Genomic DNA, 18,207 nt, shown 5'->3' with positions numbered 1-18,207 from the left:
CCATCTTCGCTCATAGCTAGTAACCACAGTTCCATCGCATAACAAATCTTGAGATGGAGTAAATTGTCACGCAAGCACGGAACCATAAATTCAGGAAGGTCATATTATTTAACTACCCACAAATCCTTTTAAGCCACGACCACGGATTGATTCGAGTGCTATTAGAATGTCGACGCATTCTCCCAGCCATAAAGGGCTTCCTTGCGTTCTTTCCATGAATCCCCTCAAAATTGGCTTCTAGGCATATTACTATTGGAAATTCTCCCAAAGTCTGCGATATGAGTCACTCTAATGTCGTGGCTCGCCAATCTCCGATGCTACTATTCGGGGTATTTTATTAAACATCTTGTCCGCCAGCGATATTATGTCTATGGCTAAGGTCGCATTTTGCGTTGGATGCATATCGTTTGCGACAATGCCAATTAATTGGATCTACCAGGCGCAGACGTTTGTCTCAATGATTGTCATGCCATTTGGAAACGTTTGTCCCATCCCAACTATGTATAATTTGACATCCATATGTCATTTCCGTCGTCTACCGCGGTCCTTAGCAATACGATGACTCGCGAGTGCATTCAAGGTATCACTGCGTCATCCATTGATCATCCGGTCTAGCTGGGCTTAGGGATTCGCGGGAACTATGAAGAGCCAGACTAATAATTTGGTAATGATTTGCTGACGCGACATTGAAGCGCGCGGTATCTGAGATTTGACTGCGCGGAATGGGAGTTGTAGTTTCGCTGTATGATATTGTGAATAGTACGCTGAGGGAGATGGAGTCGCGACTTAAATCAGAGAAGCAGTGGTATAGAATAATACCAACGCATTGATACATTGGAAATGACTGAACTAAATATATTCATAAATTGAAAAATCTATCGCTATCATCGAGCCGGTCATCGACCTCGAACTGAACATCTCCAAGATTGTATCGCGGTGGCATCAGCCTCTGCGTATCAAGGTCAAAGTCCACGCCAGAAACAACGGTGATGGGGCAAACGCATTCCAAAATCTTATTACTACTGCCGTTGAAAGACAAACCGACAGTAACAATGAGTTGGTGGTAGTAACGCAGATTTAAGAGGTGAAAACTTGGGACAATTCTCGATATATCAAGGTCGTTGAAGACATGTGTGTCGAGTCGGAAACGTGGTGGTCCACTGTTAGATTCTGCTTTCAAAGGAATGTCCAGTGCATTTGCCTGAAATAAAGTATTCCTGATCACAGATATATGTTTCTCTGTTGAGACCAGCCCAGACGTCATCGATTTCATGGCGATCCGCATTGACGTAAGTCTGACATTAAGAACTCCGTCTATCCGCGATATGCAGTCGACTTGAATGTGTGCATATATCTCTACCTTCAATGGTCCCAGTATTGGTGCTTGTCCGTCATTGAAAAGTATGACTTCTAATTGAGTAGGTACCTTGACGCACGTACCCTTCGGTCCAAAAGAGACCAAGCTCCGCGATGACTCATCGGATCGTTGGAGTGATCCATCTTGAAAATAATCGTCCGGTAGCTTCTGACATTTAACATTAAACGTCTTGCTATATATTTCCCGCACGAGTCTAGTCTGATCATTCCAGTCTGGATCAAAGGTATGGATAAGCGTCACAGGGACGAGTATAATGTTTTTCACTTTTGATCTATTAAACGTCATTTTCCCGGGCCGCTCCACAAGGGCAATAATACGGTAACGAACATATCGGTCGTGATCAGTTTTTAACGACGGCGGTAATGGCGTGTCGCCGACGATTCTCGACGTAGCTGCCGTACAGATCCAATGTCGCTTTTTTCGTTCGATTCTATACTGCTCCAATCGCGTCAAACAGTCGCATCTCGAAAACACTGGAACGTTGATGATATACGGGAACCTATGCTTGCCAGCGGACAATACCGCGCCTGGCTCTCCCAGATAGAGGAAAGAAGTTATATCGACATGGAGATGCCACTCTTTCACTTTGAAATTTCCCTGCGCGATGTCTATGCTGTGCATTTGATCGCTGTGCTTCATTGTGGTCGTCATGGAGATTCCTCTGAAGCGCACTTTGATCGCGTCGATGATAGTCGGTTTGTCGAGCACGAGGTCAACTATCCCTGACAGCGCACTGCCCGCGGCAGCTACAGGATTGTCGACTGAAGCCAATTAGCATATAGATGGCGCTTGTGAGGCGAAAGTACTCACCTGAAATGGATAGGTGCATCTTATCTCATTGAGACCATTATGTAGATATCCACGCGATTTCTAATTTGACCATAAAGCAACAATGAATTGTGAACGGCTAGTCAAGTGCAGCCAATGTAGCTAGCCGACACTGAGGCAAGTGCGCGTAATAGCCAGAGCGCCACTTATTGACTAGATAAGAGATTTCCCCGTGAGGCGCATCGGCAACGCTTGTACCCGCTTTTCCTGGTGACCTAAATTAACATTAATAATTAACTTAGGGTAACTATGGGTATTTGGGGTAAATAATTAACGTAGGAGGGTATGGGTATTTGGGCCGGCCACACGCACTCTTCTAAGTTTCAACACATTATACTAAGCAACTGACTCTAGAGAAGAATTACAAGATCCAGCTAATTTTTCAGTGTCTTTCCTTACAACTAGTTCCTCAGTTTGCTTAATTTGCGCTTGTGAGCGTCCACGAGACCGCTTTGTGACCTATTTCTCCCTAGCATCCTCAAAAAAAAATATCTCCTCAGTGCTAAACAAGAGCATCCTCTCTAATTGCAGTCTTTACACTCAAAAGAACCTTCCGGTCCTGAATATCTTTGCGCTATCTTCCAGTTGCTTGCGCATAATCGATAGTTCCGTATATTGCGTTTCAGCAACATGGGTCAGGCGATTGTGGTAATATGGAAACAGACCAGCAGATATCCATGCACCATGGATATTACGCTCTGTAATTGCCTTATCCCTTGCCATTTTATATATCTGGAACCACTCATAGTGCTTAATCCGGCTAATACCTACACTGACAATGGCATCGGTCTCCCTGCCGAGAGCTGCCTTCAGTGAACCAAACACCGTGATATCCAGTGGTTGCAGCACATGTGAGCAGTAAGGTGGAACCATAAGGTAGATATTGTTTCCATACAGTAAGCGATGAAGGGACAGTAATGTGGTGGCTATGCTCTGCAATCAGGGGACGGGGGTTGGATCCAGCCCGTTCATGGTTTCGTCTTCAAAAATCTGAGTCGACCAGGTCATTCTATGTATCAGATGTCCAACCACTTTTGCTAGCAGAGAATCTCCAATTTGGCGCTACACAGTTGGCATCGGTGTGTAAACCCTTGAAGGCGATCAAAGGGTACCGATGTGCGGAACTTCTTGACGCGTCTAAGACGCGACTACGTGACGGACGCGTCTAAGGGAACTTCTTCAGCATCTCCACAACCAAAGCATAGTTACCTGGTGTTTTGTAATAGCAGATCGAGTGATCCAGCGCGCAAGAGTCTTTTCCTCTGCGATTGTGTCCAGAGACGTTACTCTTGCTCGAGACGCTGGTAGACACATGCTTGAGAATATGGAAAAGAAGCCGCAGTGTTATCGTGGGAAGATCGTCAACATCGCTAGATTTGTTTCGTTCCAAGTCGTGATCACTTAAGACCTACGCACGCCGCGAAGCATGTGTTCTTGGAATGTCAAAAGCTGTCAAACGATTGGGGCATATCAATGCGGTTGCTCCTGGATATGTCGCCACTGAGATGAACACGACACTAATTGCCAACCCCACGCGGTTGACCCAGAATGGGCAGCATGTGGTGTGCTTCCGGACGACTGTAAGGGTGATTCTGGCGTCAGCTGCAAGTGACTATATTTCTGCGATAAGTCAATGCTAGATAATTTTGCAAGACATTGAGTGCCTTCTTTTTCACTGTGCTGTAGTTATCTGTCATAATAGACGTGTCTGACACAAGTGTCTGCCGAAAATGTATTTATTGGGGGAAAACATTCAGCACAACTGCGGGCAGGAGCCGCACAGTCCCGTCTACTGCCGACCTTAGTTGGCTGTCGCCGGCTCCCGACCGCTTACATCTTCTGGACCTATGTTTCAATTATGAAATGGAGTTTTTAACAGCCTGTACTATCACACAAAGGCATGCGATTGCATTCGGCAAAATGACAATTTCAACCTCAACCAACGGCGGCCCTCAACAACGGCATCGTAATTCCCGCTCTTGCATTTGAATCCAGGTACAGCAGACTGTCGCCAATCGTAGAATAAGCACTTGCCAACGGCGGCTATCGTCACATTGACGCTGCCAGGACAGGATATAATCGCGGCCATTGCTTCGGGCGCGGATACAAGCGCAGAAATATTCGTGAAACAAAGGCTTGGTGTACGTAGCATTCCCTTTTCGCGGAGCTTGAGTCGTTTCTTATATCGACCTCCTCCTGATACGTTGGATGGCGTCGCGATTCTTATCGTGGAACGTTTCATGGACTGTAAAAATCATTGGCTCAGGGTAAGTCCCAATAACACTCGGATTTTGCATATTGCGCAGCCGCAGCCCTAAATGTCACCCTCAAAGTTGTTTACCTTTTCCGAAAATTGGGACCCGAAATTTTGGCGCCCGTTTAAGACTCGCCAGAATAGGAAGTTTGCAGCACACTTCGGAGTCTGTGAAAAGTTAGCGTCGTGATTGTTGCTGCACAGTTTAAGCGGACAATGATAGCAGCAATTGCCAGGTTTTCAATATGTTTTCCTTTACGATTTCTCACGGGATACCATTCTTATGTCTATTTATGTCGACCGTACTAGCGACGCCATCGTACATCAAATACGAATCTGTGCCGGGGTATTTCTTGCAGGATTTGGATAGCACTAATGCTGCGACTTTTGATTTCGTACGTAGAGCATAATTATGTGCAGTTGAAAATGATGCAGGTTGCTGATGCGATACTATTCAATTGACAGATGACGACGAATTTCGGGCTGATTAACAGGAGTTATTCATCGTCTAGTAATTCGACTAAAGTTGGCACGACGGAAAATCAGACGCAGTGGGAGAGGTTCGCGAGACATGTTTGGCAGTTGAATGAGGAGAGCGATTATGGGGTGGAGTATAAGGTGCTGTTTATCGGGCGGCATGGGGAGGGATATCATAATATTGCCGAGTCTTACTATGGTAAGTCAAACTCTTACATCCTCATGAATTGGGTCCGCTACGTTGTGCATGAGATGCTGATTTTTGACTTACATAGGTACACCTGCTTGGAATGTTCGTATGATCTGTTTTGTGCGGGCTATGGAATTGCTGATGATTCGTGTTAGTGCTACTATTCGCAATTGGACGGAAATGAAACTATTACGTGGGCAGATGCGCAATTGACACCGACCGGCATCGCGCAAGCCCAAGCCGTAAACGCATTCTGGGCAAAGCAAATAACAGAGCAAAAAATTCCCACGCCACAGAAATTCTACACGAGCCCACTCAGTCGTTGTTGTGCGACAGCGGCTTTGACTTTCACAGGTCTCACTCTGCCCGCAAGCCAGCCTTTTATTCCGGAAGTGAAGGAGCTGTTGAGGGAGTGGATTAGTGGCCATACTTGTGACCGGAGAAGTAATATGTCCTATATTGCAGCGAAATATCCGACTTTTAATTTTGAGGAGGGATTTCAAGAGGTGGATCCGTTGTGGAATGCGAACTTTGTGGAGACGAGTTCGGCGCAAAATGAGAGGTCGAGGACTGTTTTAGATGATATTTTTATGAATGATCCGAGTGCCTATATTTCGATTACAACGCATTCCGGAGAGGCTGCTTCTATTTTGTCTGGTATGTTCAATGTGGAGCCTTTTTTATGAATTCACTGACTTTGTCGTAGTTTTGGGTCACAGACTTTTTAGTTTGAGCACTGGAGCCGTCATTCCTTTACTTGTAAGGGCGGAGACTGTGACGGGTAGACCGCCTTTCCGAACATGGCAGCCGTGGACGGAGATTTCGACTTGTGCGACGCCGCCTCCTCCTCCTACACCGACGACCGATGAGGTCAAGTGGAGTGAGGTCAGGATGATGCGTATCCAATGAGCTATGGCATGGAGTGAAATGTGTTGTCAGGTAGAGTAGATAAACTTTCCGGAATGCGCAATGGTTGATATAGATTAATGCAAAATTTGCCTTTCAACCCTGACGGTCTTATTGTAAATTTAAGGCATGCTACTTCCTCCACAGACATCGTCACTTGAAACCTAGCCAGTCGAGATAACTGAGTGGCAAGTGCCCGAGAAATATGGTCCAATTTCCTATGGCAAACAAAAACTTGCTTGAAAACGCAATAATCGACTTGATCCTCATAAGGGTTTCCCATTGTACAGCGAGTTTGTCGGACAGAAATGGGGTTATGACTCCTTGCGCTTGAACTATGACAAGTACTTACATACATGATCTAACAGCTTACGAGACTAGTATAATCCCTACGTCTTTCACACTATACCCTACTTCCATGCTAGGGGTTTAATATGATTGATCTCACATTAACTTGAGTAGATCTAACTCAGAAGCTAGGATCAGGGGTCGGCGGAGCTTTGGTTGCACCTGTGCTTCGTTTAGCCGTGTAGTTGCGTCCGTGCTATGACGTGGCGCTTAAGTAAGAGCGATAGAAGGTCATGACGACTACGATGAATACGCAGAAGAATTCGGACGGATTGTTAGCGGAACTGTCGAAATCAACGGGCATCACGACGAGATGAATCTGTTTGCCGTGCCAGGCTGATCAGATTGACTTCGCGCATGCCACATGGACATTAGAGGAAGGAATGGATATGAATGCATTAATGGGTGTTTATAATTTGAGAAGACTGTCCGACGAACGCGCTCTCTAGGGCACTGATTAAATACGTACTACGGTCCACGAGTATTTTGTTCGGCAAATAACGAATCGTATGCATAACAAATTACATTTGTCTGCCTTAGGTCAACATTTTAACACTTAAGGACAACCTTTCCAGTCGACAATCTGGTCTCCAACGCCTCTGCAGCGGATCTATAGTCTTCAAGCGGATAGACTTTATAAACAGTAATTTTCAAACTTCCACCACCAATGGCCATCCACAACTCATTAGTATAGAAATCCCACTCCTCAGGAGTGGCCACGTAGTTGAAAAGCGTCGGTCTTAACAGTCTAATGTTCTTCTGTGCGAGTCTAGCCACATTAAATGGAGGGACTGCTCCACTGGCATTGCCAAACGTAATCATGGAGCCCTTTCGGCGGACGAGACTAAAAGATCCTTCGAAAGTTGCCTTTCCAACACCATCAAAGGCCGCATGAACGCCCAAGCCGTTCGTGAGTTCGAGAACCTCCTTGACGTAGTCGTCCTCGGTATAATTAATAACATACTCCGCACCAGCACTCTTAGCGAGTGCGGCCTTTTCTGGCGTCGACACAGTACCAATGGCATGAGCTCCAATGTTGTTAATCAACTGGCATAGCAATAAGCCCATACCACCAGCCGCAGCCTGAACAAGAACCCAATCACCTGGCTTGACCTCATAAGCGTCTTTCACCAAACTGAGTGCAGTCAGTCCCTGCAGGAGTGACGCAGCAGCGGTCTTGAAATCAATGTCCTCAGGAATAATACTCACTTTCCCACATTCCTCGACAGCAGAGTATTCTGCGAAAGCGCCAGAGCCGAGCCACGCGACTCTATCACCAACTTTGAACTTGGTAACTGATGACCCAACGGCAACGACAGTACCAGCAGCTTCACCGCCGGCAACGTAGGGAGTGCTTGCCGGATACAGACCTGATCTGAAGTAGGAATCAATAAAATCTATTGACTGTTAGTAAACTTCATCTAATCGAGGCATCTCGGCTAGCCACAATTACGAATAATGTTATTAATACGCATACTTAATCCAGCATATTCGTTCTTCACAAGGATCTGAGTAGTAGAGACTTCAGGAACTGGAGCATCTTCGAACTCCAAGACCTCGCGACCGCCGGTCTTGGGGACCACAAAGGCCTTCTGCTTAACTGGAATTGAGGACATATTTCTCAACGCAATTGGACTGAACAATGGGCTCCGAGTAAATAGACAAGATCTTGCCCGAATAGAGGATAACGAAACGATGCTGCTCGTAAAGATTCAAATAACGTAGTGAACCTATCTTCCAGCAGCTGTCGAACATTGAATAGTGCAGGCTGTGGAGTTAATGCTTGAGCTGTATATGACTCAAGTGGCTTCACCGTTGAGGGCAAGTACTCACGCATTTACAAACGTAAATGGAGTGTGATGTGCCGCTTGCGGAGCGAAACGATCCGCAGACGCAACATTGTCATGGTATCGACACCGCCTAGAGCCATTATGAACTCTTTTTAGTGACTAACAGTCGTGGCGTCAGGATAATACTGAGGTAAGGAGGGGCTGTTTACAACTCTCTTGGATAAGGTCAGAAGTGGGAAACGAGCCGACTCAGGGTTCAAACAAGAGCCCTGGGTATACGCTTTAAAGGTCGTCCGATCGAGATCTCCTTCAACACGTCTTGTCGATCGAGAAGTTAGAGCAAGGAGTCCAATTACAAGGCTATTACAAAAGATTGGAAGTGGAGGTACTGTTCCCCCTCCTTGTTTAAATCCCTCCTCCTCTGTGGCTCTTGGTTAAACCCGCTCCCTTTTCTCCTCCCTTTGTCAGGACTCTAGTATAATCGTAAGGAAGATGTCGTCGATTAAATCGTCTTCGATATCGATCTCCTGTTGGAAGCGCATTGTAGAGCATGCTACTGTGAGGAGTGGTCAGAAGGGTGGAGTTGCGGTAGATTTCACTGGCGTAAATGGAGTTGAATCAGACCTCCATTAGCTTTTGTATAGGAAAAGGCTGACCTCCATTTCAACTTCATTTACGCTAGTAAAATGGGAGCTCCATTTAACCTTTCCTTATTCTTTTTCTGTATAATGGCAGTATCATTAGAAAGGGTGATTCTGTTTGGGTATAATGGGAGTACCATTAGAAGGGTTGATTCTTATGAGGCTTAATGAGAGTACCATTATAAGGGGCGATTCATTTTTTATTTCGAATTTAAATGGGAGGGCCATGAAAAAAAAGAATCAGGCCCCATTATCAAAGAGCCCAGTGTCTCTCATTATACCCTAACCCCATGCTACTCGTTTATTATGACGAGTAGATCTAACTCGGAAGCTAGGCTTCATGGGCCGGCATTGATTGCGTCTGTTCGTGGTGTCGTGCTTCCGCGCTTGCTTGCTTGCTATGCGTTCGTGTTCACATCTAAGAAGATGTTCTTAGGAAGGTGTCAATGCCAACAATTGTGGGACAGCGCCTTCTTGATGTGGCCCTGCTACTATCGTTAGCGCCAAGTCTCATCGCGTACACTTCCTATTCTGACTTTGCTTCCTGTGTCTAATGAACCTCCGAGCTTACTATTACAGCTATCTTTGCATCAAGATATAATGATCGACAGCGTGATGATGTTATCCGTTGCAGAAAATACGAAACATCAATTTGAGCATCAGCATTGTCGACTGCTAATCTTCGGACTGAAAGTTTGCACTGTTCGGCAGAGGTCCGGGAGTTGGGCGTCAACCAAGCTGGGTTGGGATTGGACTACAAAGTGCTTCTGGGCAAGGCAACGAAAGGCTGGAATGAGAGAGAAGAAACAAATACTATTCAACTAGAAGACACGAACTTTCCTCGCCCTGGCAGTGAAAACCACTCCTTCTCCGTTTACAACCACAGGGCCACTATCGGTAAACAAGAACTCATTGAACCCACGAAAATAACTCAGGTTAATGGGAATAGCTTTAGCTTATGGACCATTGACCCCAATATGAAACATCGATATTGAACTGGCCAAGCGACCCGGACTGAAAGTTTTGCATAGTGACTTTTTGTCCTTTAACGGTCCAGTTTCTGATTTCCAAGTCCATTGTACAGCCAGAAGCTGCTGGTATGATGCTCTCTCCTATTCCGATAGGATTTGTCTGCAGTCCATCGGGGAAGGCCACGTTCTCGACAACAAAGTTCTTGTAGCTCTGAAGCGGAGTGATACGAAACAGTGAGGGGCATAGACCCTCACAAACCACGTTGGAGATGTTCATGCTGATGGACTGGCTGGGATCAACATTCATTCCGCTTGCATAGAATGGAGACGCTCCTATGATGGCTGAAGGAACCACTGTTTCGGATTTGAAGTATCTCGTGTGGATGACATGCAGGTTATCAATTTTGATTCCAGTGAGATTTCGTGACGTCCAGCCCATTTGTATGATCGGGTCATTGTGACACTTCCAGATGATTGCTCGTGAAATTGAAGCTCCGGAATAATATGTCTTGATGGCATCATCATTAACATGCCAGAATACGTCATGGACAACACTGTCCTCGTAGATCTCCGGTCCGTCTGTTTGGAAAAAATAAGCGCCCACCTGCTTATAGTCACTAATCTGGCTAGAAATATTAGAGTTTCCGTTGAAGTCCATCGTATTAAACGGCGGTGCATTGATCGTTGGCCCCTTACAAAACCATGTTTGACCGGCTCCAAGGTTATTGTGCCACCACATCCTTAAGCTTGTGCCATCACTCTTGATTGCGTAGTAGTTGTCAGCTGCATTGGCCTGATAAACATAGTTCTCGCCTGAGAGAATGCCATGGCCCGTTGCATAGAAATTCTTCTTCGTGAAATACTCAATGGCTCCTTTCACGTAGGCTCCGGGGGCTAGATAGACCCAGTAAGTATTGGAATCCAGCCGCATATGATTTGAGCCAAGCTTCCCGGGGTTACCGGAGGTATCCTCGTTCATCCAGTATACGCCAGGCGGGAAGTAGAGTATAGGCTTTGAACCCCAGTCCCCATTATTGATTGGGCCCGGCTTCATTGTCTTGGTGTTATGTGGGTTCATCTGGGGAACCATATCCGGTGGCAAGAATGGGCTGGCAAAGATCACCAGAGCATTTGTTGGCTCCACACCAACCACACTCCCTCCAGAGGTCACATATTGCGAACCGTCGGAGCGGTAACTGTACAGGTCGCTCTTGAACTCAACAGAAAACTTTCGACCATTGGGATCATAAGGGACTCTGATAATGATACCACCGGTACAGCTTTTGACTGAGTACTTAACAGAAGTCGGTCGAACAACAATGTCCAAAGGGCCATCCAAAATTGAGCCATCGATTGTGGTAATCTTAACGTCGACATCTCGTCTATATTCGAACTGGGACCAAGCCATGTTGATTCCGAGAGATGGTTCGATTGATATACCGTCGTCAATGCTGCTATTCAATGTATTGCTGTTAGGTGGGTCCGTGGGAGAATAAATCCTGCCATTGCCGTTCCGAGGTATTGATTCATATACGAAAGAGTCATAGAATTGGTTATAGTCTGCCAGGCTCACATGGACAGAGTACTTTCGGGATTGTCGAACGTTTCCTGGCTGTACAGGAGTGCCGGTGTTTATCTCGCCAGAGCCATGCCACCATGTGCATAGTTGACTCCCGCAGGTAGTTCGGTTGTCTCGTGGAAGGACTACAGCTCCCACAACCAACGCCGCGAACAGAATGTTAACCAGCACAATCCGCGTTACTGAGTGACCCATTGTCGACATTGAAAGCACGCAGATTAATGTCATGAAAACAATCAACAACGTTGACAGAGCATGGAACGCACATCTGGCGATCGCCACTACTTATAACATAGATACATCAATGACAATGCAGCATTGCCTGTCTCTCTAACATGCTGTCTGTACGTGAACAGTCTATATTCATCGCTTCGACCACTCTAAAAAATGCCGATAATATGCCGCTCTACTTACTCTTCACTCTTTCAACCGGGTAACCACCCCAGCTGAGGGGGCATGCGATGGGTGGAGGTGGCAGGGCGGCTCTACCTCGCGATCCAAGGGTGGTGCGTGTTCTTCTACGAATTTGAATAAGTGCCGACATATCTCGTCGTTGAAGAGACCCGCATCATATCCGAAAAATTTCCTTGCTTCAAAGGTGTTATCGGTAATACATACCCCGCAGTCCAGCAAACCCTGTGATGCAGTGAGACATGGGGTACTTCGTGGTTTTTTAGCGATGCATAGGACCCTGCCAGTCCCGCCGTTTGCGCTCGTAACTGTCCTGAAACCACACTAAGACTTAAAGAGCAATCCAAGTAGACAGAGGGACTCGTAATTTAAAAAGTTCCTTCAGCTATATTAGAATTTGCCAGGATGGTTACTAAGAGCTCACAGAACTACCGCGAAGATTTGGAATAGGTTGTGCACTTAGCGGGGTTTCGGCGCTACCTTTCAGCCTGACTACTTTATTAGCCGTTACCGTTACAGTCGGTCGATGCAGAGTTTAACCCATTTCCGAAGTACCGGTTAGGTAGAGAGCTGAGCAGCCGATCCATATCAGAATGCGGGGTATTGTCCTCCTGTAAGTGCACAGACCGGAAATGTGAACCTGTGAACAATCTTGTGACCTGCCCCCTAGGAGCCTGGGTATTAAACAAACAGCCGACAAATATTTGGCGACGTCCCCTCTGCCACCCGCTTTATTTCAAATTTCCAAAGACTGATATCAAGTGTCAATGCAGCTCCACGTGGTTCATAATTCAGGGCTTTGATCCCATGCAATATAACCTGCCGTTTTAGGGCTGGACCAAAGGTAGGTCTGTATGAGACTATCATAAGACTATCATAGTAATGAGCCGCACGGGCATGAGTTGCAAGTGCCCATGTGGTTCAGGCTGGTTCAGTATACAAAGTGAGTATGGTGCATCCAGGTTACAGCACAATAACGAACCACAGTTACCGTTTTTCAACCTCAAATTAAAATAATATGTTAAAGTGGAGGTTTACTAACAACCGTACTTTTTTTGCTGCAATTTCGCAAATTTACAAATCTGAACTGTAGCCAAAGACGTGGGTACATTAGATTTTAACTATGGCAAACCAACAATTACCCTACTTCCTAATTAGGCTAAGAGTTATTGCCTTTTTAGGAATAAATACTACCGAAAAGGGAAACAATCTGACGACCGGGCGAGACGCGAGAATTCATAAACCACAACATCCGTCATCAAGAGACCACGTACCAGTTGTACAATTCGCCATGGCTCGTCAAAGTAAGAAATCTATCCAGGGGTCTATCATCGGAAGACAGAACATTATGAAAAGGTTTGGCAATGTCAATCAGGTCCTTCGAGAAGGCTGAAGAGAAGACGTGGAGCTCCAATTGGTCGAAATACTCCTAAGTCAGTCTGAACTAGACAATGCTTTGAAGCATTTGCGGTTTTTTCCGGAAGCTGATAAGCTTCTGAGGTATGCGACTCGGCCTGGCGGAGCTGAGCGGTCGATACGGCGATTCAGAGAGAAATTTCGGAACACGGAATCCATGATAACAGCTTTCAACTTTACAACTACGGAGACAGCAAATGTCAATTTGTACGAAGAAACCGGAATCAGGATGAGCCAGAGAGTGACTCACGTGGGACCGAAGAAGAAGATAATTTAGAGCATAATGCAGACGGAGATACGAAATCTCCTGTAGATATCTGTGCTTACGGAAAATCGAGATTTGCCTTCAGAACAAAAAATATGCCACGAGACGAGGTCTTGCAGCTTATGGTGCTCAAGCGCTACTTTAACGACCGGCTCGGAGGAAAGGGAAAAATGCAAGCGTCTATTGACGCAGCCTATTACAGTTTTGACAGGGGAGTGTACTTGGCACGAGTTATCAGAGGGTGGGCCAGACTTTATGAATATACTGAGTCTTTGCCTCCTCCCAGAAAGCGCGGCAAGCACACTATATGCACGTCAGCATTAGACGATGAAGATATTCGTGAACAGTGCCTCTCTTACTTTCGATCCCTTCCTCCAAACGCACGGTCTGCTACAAAGCTTAAGGCATATAACGAACAAGTTGTTTATCCTGAAGTCAGCGGCTCAATGAATAAAGCCACCATTTCGTTGACTACCATCACACGATATTTGCAGCTGTGAGTTTCAGCTTAAAGGGGAACACGAAGGACATCTATCATGATGACCATAATCGTGCTGACGTTGTCGAATACCGCAAGTCTTGGACACCGACAATGATAAACTACAGGACGAAGATGAGAGAATATGGTGGTGAAGATTGTTCTGAAGTTATAATGCTAGATCTCCAAGAGGGTGACAAAGAAATTGTGCTTGTGACACATGACGAATGCTACTTCAATAGCAACGACGACGGTGCAATCACTTGGACGGCAACAGGCGAGTTTATTATTAAGAAGAAAGGTCAGTGCCTGGGATTGATTGTGTCCGACTTCTATTGCGCATGCCACAGCTCGCTCCAATTCGACGGCCAATACGCTCGTGAGATCATTGAGCCTGGGAAGAATCGTGACGGTTTCTGGATATCCTATAACATGGTACAACAGCTTGGAAATGCCACGAAAATTTTTGTTTTGCTTCGATCAGAGCAGCAATAACCAGGAGCTTCCTCCTGATGCGCTAGTCGTCAGGAAGCTTACTCTGAAAGACAAAATGTCGAAGGAGACAATCAAGCCGGGATACTTTGAGCTAAAGGTCGGCGCTTTATTCAAGATATATCCTACCCAGAGGCACATGCCAAGTATGGATGGCAGAAAGGCATTGCGAACGATCCTTCAAGAGAGACAACTCTGGAGAGACGATCTCCCCCGCCTTTGTCAAAAGAAGGCAGCCGAAATCAACCCGTGTGAGCCGACAAAATGCTGTAACGCTACTCACATCTTATCACAGCAGCAAGATTTTTGTTCGCAACAGTCACGGTTAGAGATTGCTGTCCGATCACGCGGTCATTTGTCTTCCATGTACCCAAAGTCTCATTGCGAGTGTAACTTTATTGAACGGGTCTGGGGAAATGTCAAAGGTAGGCACGAGCGGAGTGCGATTATTCATACGCCGCTTTTAAGGAAAGGATTCCGCGGATTTTGTCAGAGATCCTAGTCCAGCTTGTCCGCCACTTGCTCGCATGGCCTGGCGATATATCCACGCCTACACGCGGGACCTTGATAATAAGGCTGCTACGTTTGCGGTCAAGAAATACAGGTCACAACGCATCGGGACTACCAGAGAGATAAGAAATCGATGTCGATTAGAGAAACCTGTTGTATTACATGTACGATTGGGAAATGGGTAGCTATTATACACAGCAGTTACATGACATTATAATGCCTTGTTTAATAGATTCATTGTTTTTTTTAGTTTTGCACCGTATGGAGAAATATGCTTTGTTATGGACGCTGCAGGTGAGCTCGCAGGTAAGTAAAATTAAGGTTAGCACATTTTGCATGCCAATAGGGTTTGGGTTAAGCCTAATTGTCGGGACTAACCTTTGGATGCAATGGATGCATAATGGGCACATCACTGCGCAGCACTTGTACAACAAACAAACATCCGCCAGCCACGGGCGATCGTGAACACTTGAGTTCACTCCACTTCAAACACTCGTCAAATTTAATAGGTTGACGCATAACTCGAAATCACTTCCTGCAGATCCCAAGAGAGGGCCAGCGCTGGCCAGGGTTAATTTCGAGTGAAGTGAAGTCAAGTGAAGTTTTAATTTACAAACTTTTTTTTCTGTTTACGCTAATCCAGAAGACTTATAATCTTTGTATTCTTAATTATATTCCTCCACCATCGCAGCATTACGAATTTTCGTATTCGTTATTCGTGGGGCACCCCTATCTGAGCTTACCGACATCGCTATTGGATGCCGCTTCACGGTCACGTGCTGGTTGTAATTTAAAGTTCTTCGAGGTGTTGGATTTAATGGCATTAAGTGGTGCTGGCGATCATGACGTCATGCCTAGCGGTGCACTGTCGCCCGGATTCTTCGGCATCCTCGCGCACTTGCCGCAAAAAGAATGGAAGGTTGGTTTCGTTGGGGCCAATCGCTTGCGCAGCAAGTCATTAGAGTTCAATAATCGAGCTCTTCTCTGATATATAAAGTACTGCCGCACTCAATCCCGGGCAGATTCTTGATTTACATTAACCGCAAGGCTACCTCCGTATCGGCAGAATTCTGAAGATCCACCACAATTCAATTAAGCATTCTTGGTATGCAATTGACGAAAGCATTGCTGCCTCTCATAATGGAGCTATCAAAGAGATCAAGGTAACTTCCTTACAGCATGATGGGTGCTCTTTCACTTCTTCTGTCTGGCGACACTTCCGCGTCTGGAAGTGCCGCCGAATGGTTGCAGTGATGGGGCTGAGATTATACCATTACGAACTTGATCTGGATAATTCCAGCGAAAGGACATGCTTACCCCCTTTTTGTTTGACAAGCTCGCATAGTACTAACCCTCCGAAGTTTCATCCATTTAAGTAGTCATCATCAACATGTCTACTAGCAAAATTACATTCTTGACGAATTGGTAGAATATCTGAAAGCGGCAGGTTTACGATTAATGCTAACGTTACTGCAGGCATGCAACTCCGTACCATGCTCCTCTGTACCTAGCTCAAGCGAAGGGATACTTCGCGGATGAAGGCATCACAGTTGCTATCCTTGAGCCCAACGACCCTAGCGTATGGTCTTGTTAATATATCCGACATCCCTATTTTCCTTGCTGATGCTTGCTATAGGATGTCACCGAAATTATTGGCAGCGGGAAGGTGGACCTCGGCTTCAAAGCAATGATCCACACCCTGGCTGCTAAAGCTCGTAACTTTCCCATCCAATCCGTTGGATCTCTTCTTGACGAACCCTTCACCGGCGTTGTATACCTCAAAGACAGCGGCATCACCACGGACTTCCGCTCGTTGAAAGGGAAGAAAATTGGCTATGTAGGCGAATTTGGCAGTATGCGAATTGTTATTTACCTTCGTGCCAGATATGTCCATGCTAACAAGCACAGAAATTCAAATCGACGAGCTCACCTCCCATTACGGCATGAAGCCTGAGGAGTACACAGCTGTTCGCTGCGGAATGAATGTCTCCAAAGCAATCATTAAGGGTGAGATTGACGCTGGCATTGGTTTGGAGAATGTGCAGATGGTCGAGCTCGAGGAGTGGCTTGCTAGCCAAGGTCGCCCCAAAGACGATGTTCAGATGCTCAGGATTGATGAGCTAGCTGAGTTGGGGTGCTGCTGCTTCTGTAGTATCTTGTACATCGGTACGTTGACCGCGTTGCGGATGTAGTTGACGGTTTTCTTGTCTCTGCCAAAGTTCTTCCTGCTGATATATTATCAGGTAACGAGAAGTTCCTCGCCGAGAACCCCGAGAAGGTTGTTAAGTTCCTCCGCGCCTGTAAGAGAGCGACCGACTTCGTGTTGGCCAATCCGGCCCAGGCGTACGCGGACTATGTGGACTTTAAACCGGTCATGGGAACCTCCCTTAACCAGAAGATCTTCGAGCGCTCCTTCGCGTATTTCTCCAAGGACATGAAGAATGTTAAGAGAGACTGGGTGAGCAAATACTAATTAATCATGCAGAGATTTCTTGCTAACTCTGAGATTATGCAGACCAAGGTCACGAACTATGGTAAGCGTCTCGGCGTCCTAGATGCAGACTTTCAGCCCAACTACACCAATTCTTTCCTCAGTTGGCCGCTTGAAAGTGATTCGGCCGATCCTACCGGCGACCAGAAGAAAATGGTCCAGCTCCAAAAAGACGTCGCTGCCAATGGGGGGTTCCATAGGCTTTCTATTAGTCAGACGGTATAAATGGCGTGATGTTGCCTGTGCTTGAGAACGCAGTTCAGGGTTTGTTTTTTTGATGATGTGGGCTTTGTGTGGCTCATAGGATAGTCCACTGATGCAGATCCTCGCGCCTATGTAGCGCTACTTAAACTTTTTTTCTGTTTTTTATTAACATAACAATCTTCAAAAAATATATATATTTACTTTCTTTTTTACGCCCTCTTCAATCTCGTCTATGTTCTAAATCCACTTCCCAGGGAAGGCTGGGTTTCAGTACGGTAATGTAAGACCACGCTGTATCTTTAGCCGCGATTTTTAGCGCCAGATGATCAAGGCACAAGTGGTTGTAGCATTTTCCTGAGATACTCCACTTGGTGAGGGACACATGAAACCCTGAGAGTTTACAAAGGCCGAATCATTCAGGGTAGATGTTTAAACAAAGCTTGCGTGAGGGTGGGAAGGGGAGCAACTACCACCTGTCGTCGGTATGCCGCTGCATATTTAACTGCAATTTGAGTCACCAGAGGGCTGCTCACTGGATAGTTACGGCATCATTTAGGCCGATATCTTTTCACTTAAGG

The 18,207-nt window shown here is 46.0% G+C and overlaps 8 protein-coding genes across 8 annotated transcripts; 5 read left to right on the top strand and 3 right to left on the bottom strand.

The window, feature by feature from the left end:
* Positions 1–357: 357 nt before the first annotated feature.
* V1513DRAFT_444065 (uncharacterized protein) lies at positions 358–591 on the top strand. Its single transcript, XM_066897910.1, has one exon. It carries the CDS (start codon positions 365–367, stop codon positions 560–562), a length of 198 nt encoding a protein of 65 aa, XP_066753694.1. The 5' UTR covers positions 358–364; the 3' UTR covers positions 563–591.
* Positions 592–859: 268 nt separating this feature from the next.
* On the bottom strand, positions 860–2,207 carry V1513DRAFT_431354 (uncharacterized protein; the record flags this gene model as incomplete). The annotated part of the gene is made up of 2 exons (XM_066896378.1): positions 860–2,139; positions 2,189–2,207. The coding sequence occupies 2 exons, from the start codon at positions 2,205–2,207 to the stop codon at positions 860–862; spliced, it is 1,299 nt and encodes a 432-aa protein (XP_066753693.1).
* Positions 2,208–4,753: 2,546 nt separating this feature from the next.
* Positions 4,754–6,036, top strand: V1513DRAFT_379018 (histidine phosphatase superfamily; the record flags this gene model as incomplete). Its single annotated transcript, XM_066895005.1, has 5 exons — positions 4,754–4,855; positions 4,926–5,136; positions 5,213–5,229; positions 5,283–5,784; positions 5,834–6,036. 5 exons carry the CDS (start codon positions 4,754–4,756, stop codon positions 6,034–6,036), a joined length of 1,035 nt encoding a protein of 344 aa, XP_066753692.1.
* An 894-nt stretch (positions 6,037–6,930) lies between these two features.
* V1513DRAFT_378815 (uncharacterized protein) lies at positions 6,931–7,997 on the bottom strand (the record flags this gene model as incomplete). Its single annotated transcript, XM_066894993.1, has 2 exons — positions 6,931–7,778; positions 7,859–7,997. The coding sequence occupies 2 exons, from the start codon at positions 7,995–7,997 to the stop codon at positions 6,931–6,933; spliced, it is 987 nt and encodes a 328-aa protein (XP_066753691.1).
* Positions 7,998–9,763: 1,766 nt separating this feature from the next.
* On the bottom strand, positions 9,764–11,590 carry V1513DRAFT_458359 (dextranase; the record flags this gene model as incomplete). Its single annotated transcript, XM_066899687.1, has 1 exon — positions 9,764–11,590. One exon carries the CDS (start codon positions 11,588–11,590, stop codon positions 9,764–9,766), a length of 1,827 nt encoding a protein of 608 aa, XP_066753690.1.
* Positions 11,591–13,549: 1,959 nt separating this feature from the next.
* Positions 13,550–14,926, top strand: V1513DRAFT_425036 (uncharacterized protein; the record flags this gene model as incomplete). The annotated part of the gene is made up of 3 exons (XM_066896108.1): positions 13,550–13,888; positions 13,969–14,233; positions 14,283–14,926. The coding sequence occupies 3 exons, from the start codon at positions 13,550–13,552 to the stop codon at positions 14,924–14,926; spliced, it is 1,248 nt and encodes a 415-aa protein (XP_066753689.1).
* Positions 14,927–15,011: 85 nt separating this feature from the next.
* On the top strand, positions 15,012–15,575 carry V1513DRAFT_53636 (uncharacterized protein). Its single transcript, XM_066900537.1, has one exon. It carries the CDS (start codon positions 15,097–15,099, stop codon positions 15,397–15,399), a length of 303 nt encoding a protein of 100 aa, XP_066753688.1. The 5' UTR covers positions 15,012–15,096; the 3' UTR covers positions 15,400–15,575.
* Positions 15,576–15,954: 379 nt separating this feature from the next.
* V1513DRAFT_479043 (NMT1/THI5 like-domain-containing protein) lies at positions 15,955–17,841 on the top strand. The gene is made up of 6 exons (XM_066900291.1): positions 15,955–16,359; positions 16,411–16,513; positions 16,571–16,787; positions 16,843–17,100; positions 17,178–17,392; positions 17,450–17,841. Exons 1-6 carry the CDS (start codon positions 16,325–16,327, stop codon positions 17,648–17,650), a joined length of 1,029 nt encoding a protein of 342 aa, XP_066753687.1. The 5' UTR covers positions 15,955–16,324; the 3' UTR covers positions 17,651–17,841.
* The last annotated feature ends 366 nt before the right edge of the window (positions 17,842–18,207 follow it).

This window comes from Lipomyces chichibuensis, assembly GCF_038497645.1.
Source record: "Lipomyces chichibuensis strain CBS 12929 unplaced genomic scaffold V1513scaffold_14, whole genome shotgun sequence".
Lineage (NCBI taxonomy): Eukaryota > Fungi > Ascomycota > Lipomycetes > Lipomycetales > Lipomycetaceae > Lipomyces > Lipomyces chichibuensis.
This window is presented reverse-complemented; position numbering and strand designations above follow the sequence as displayed.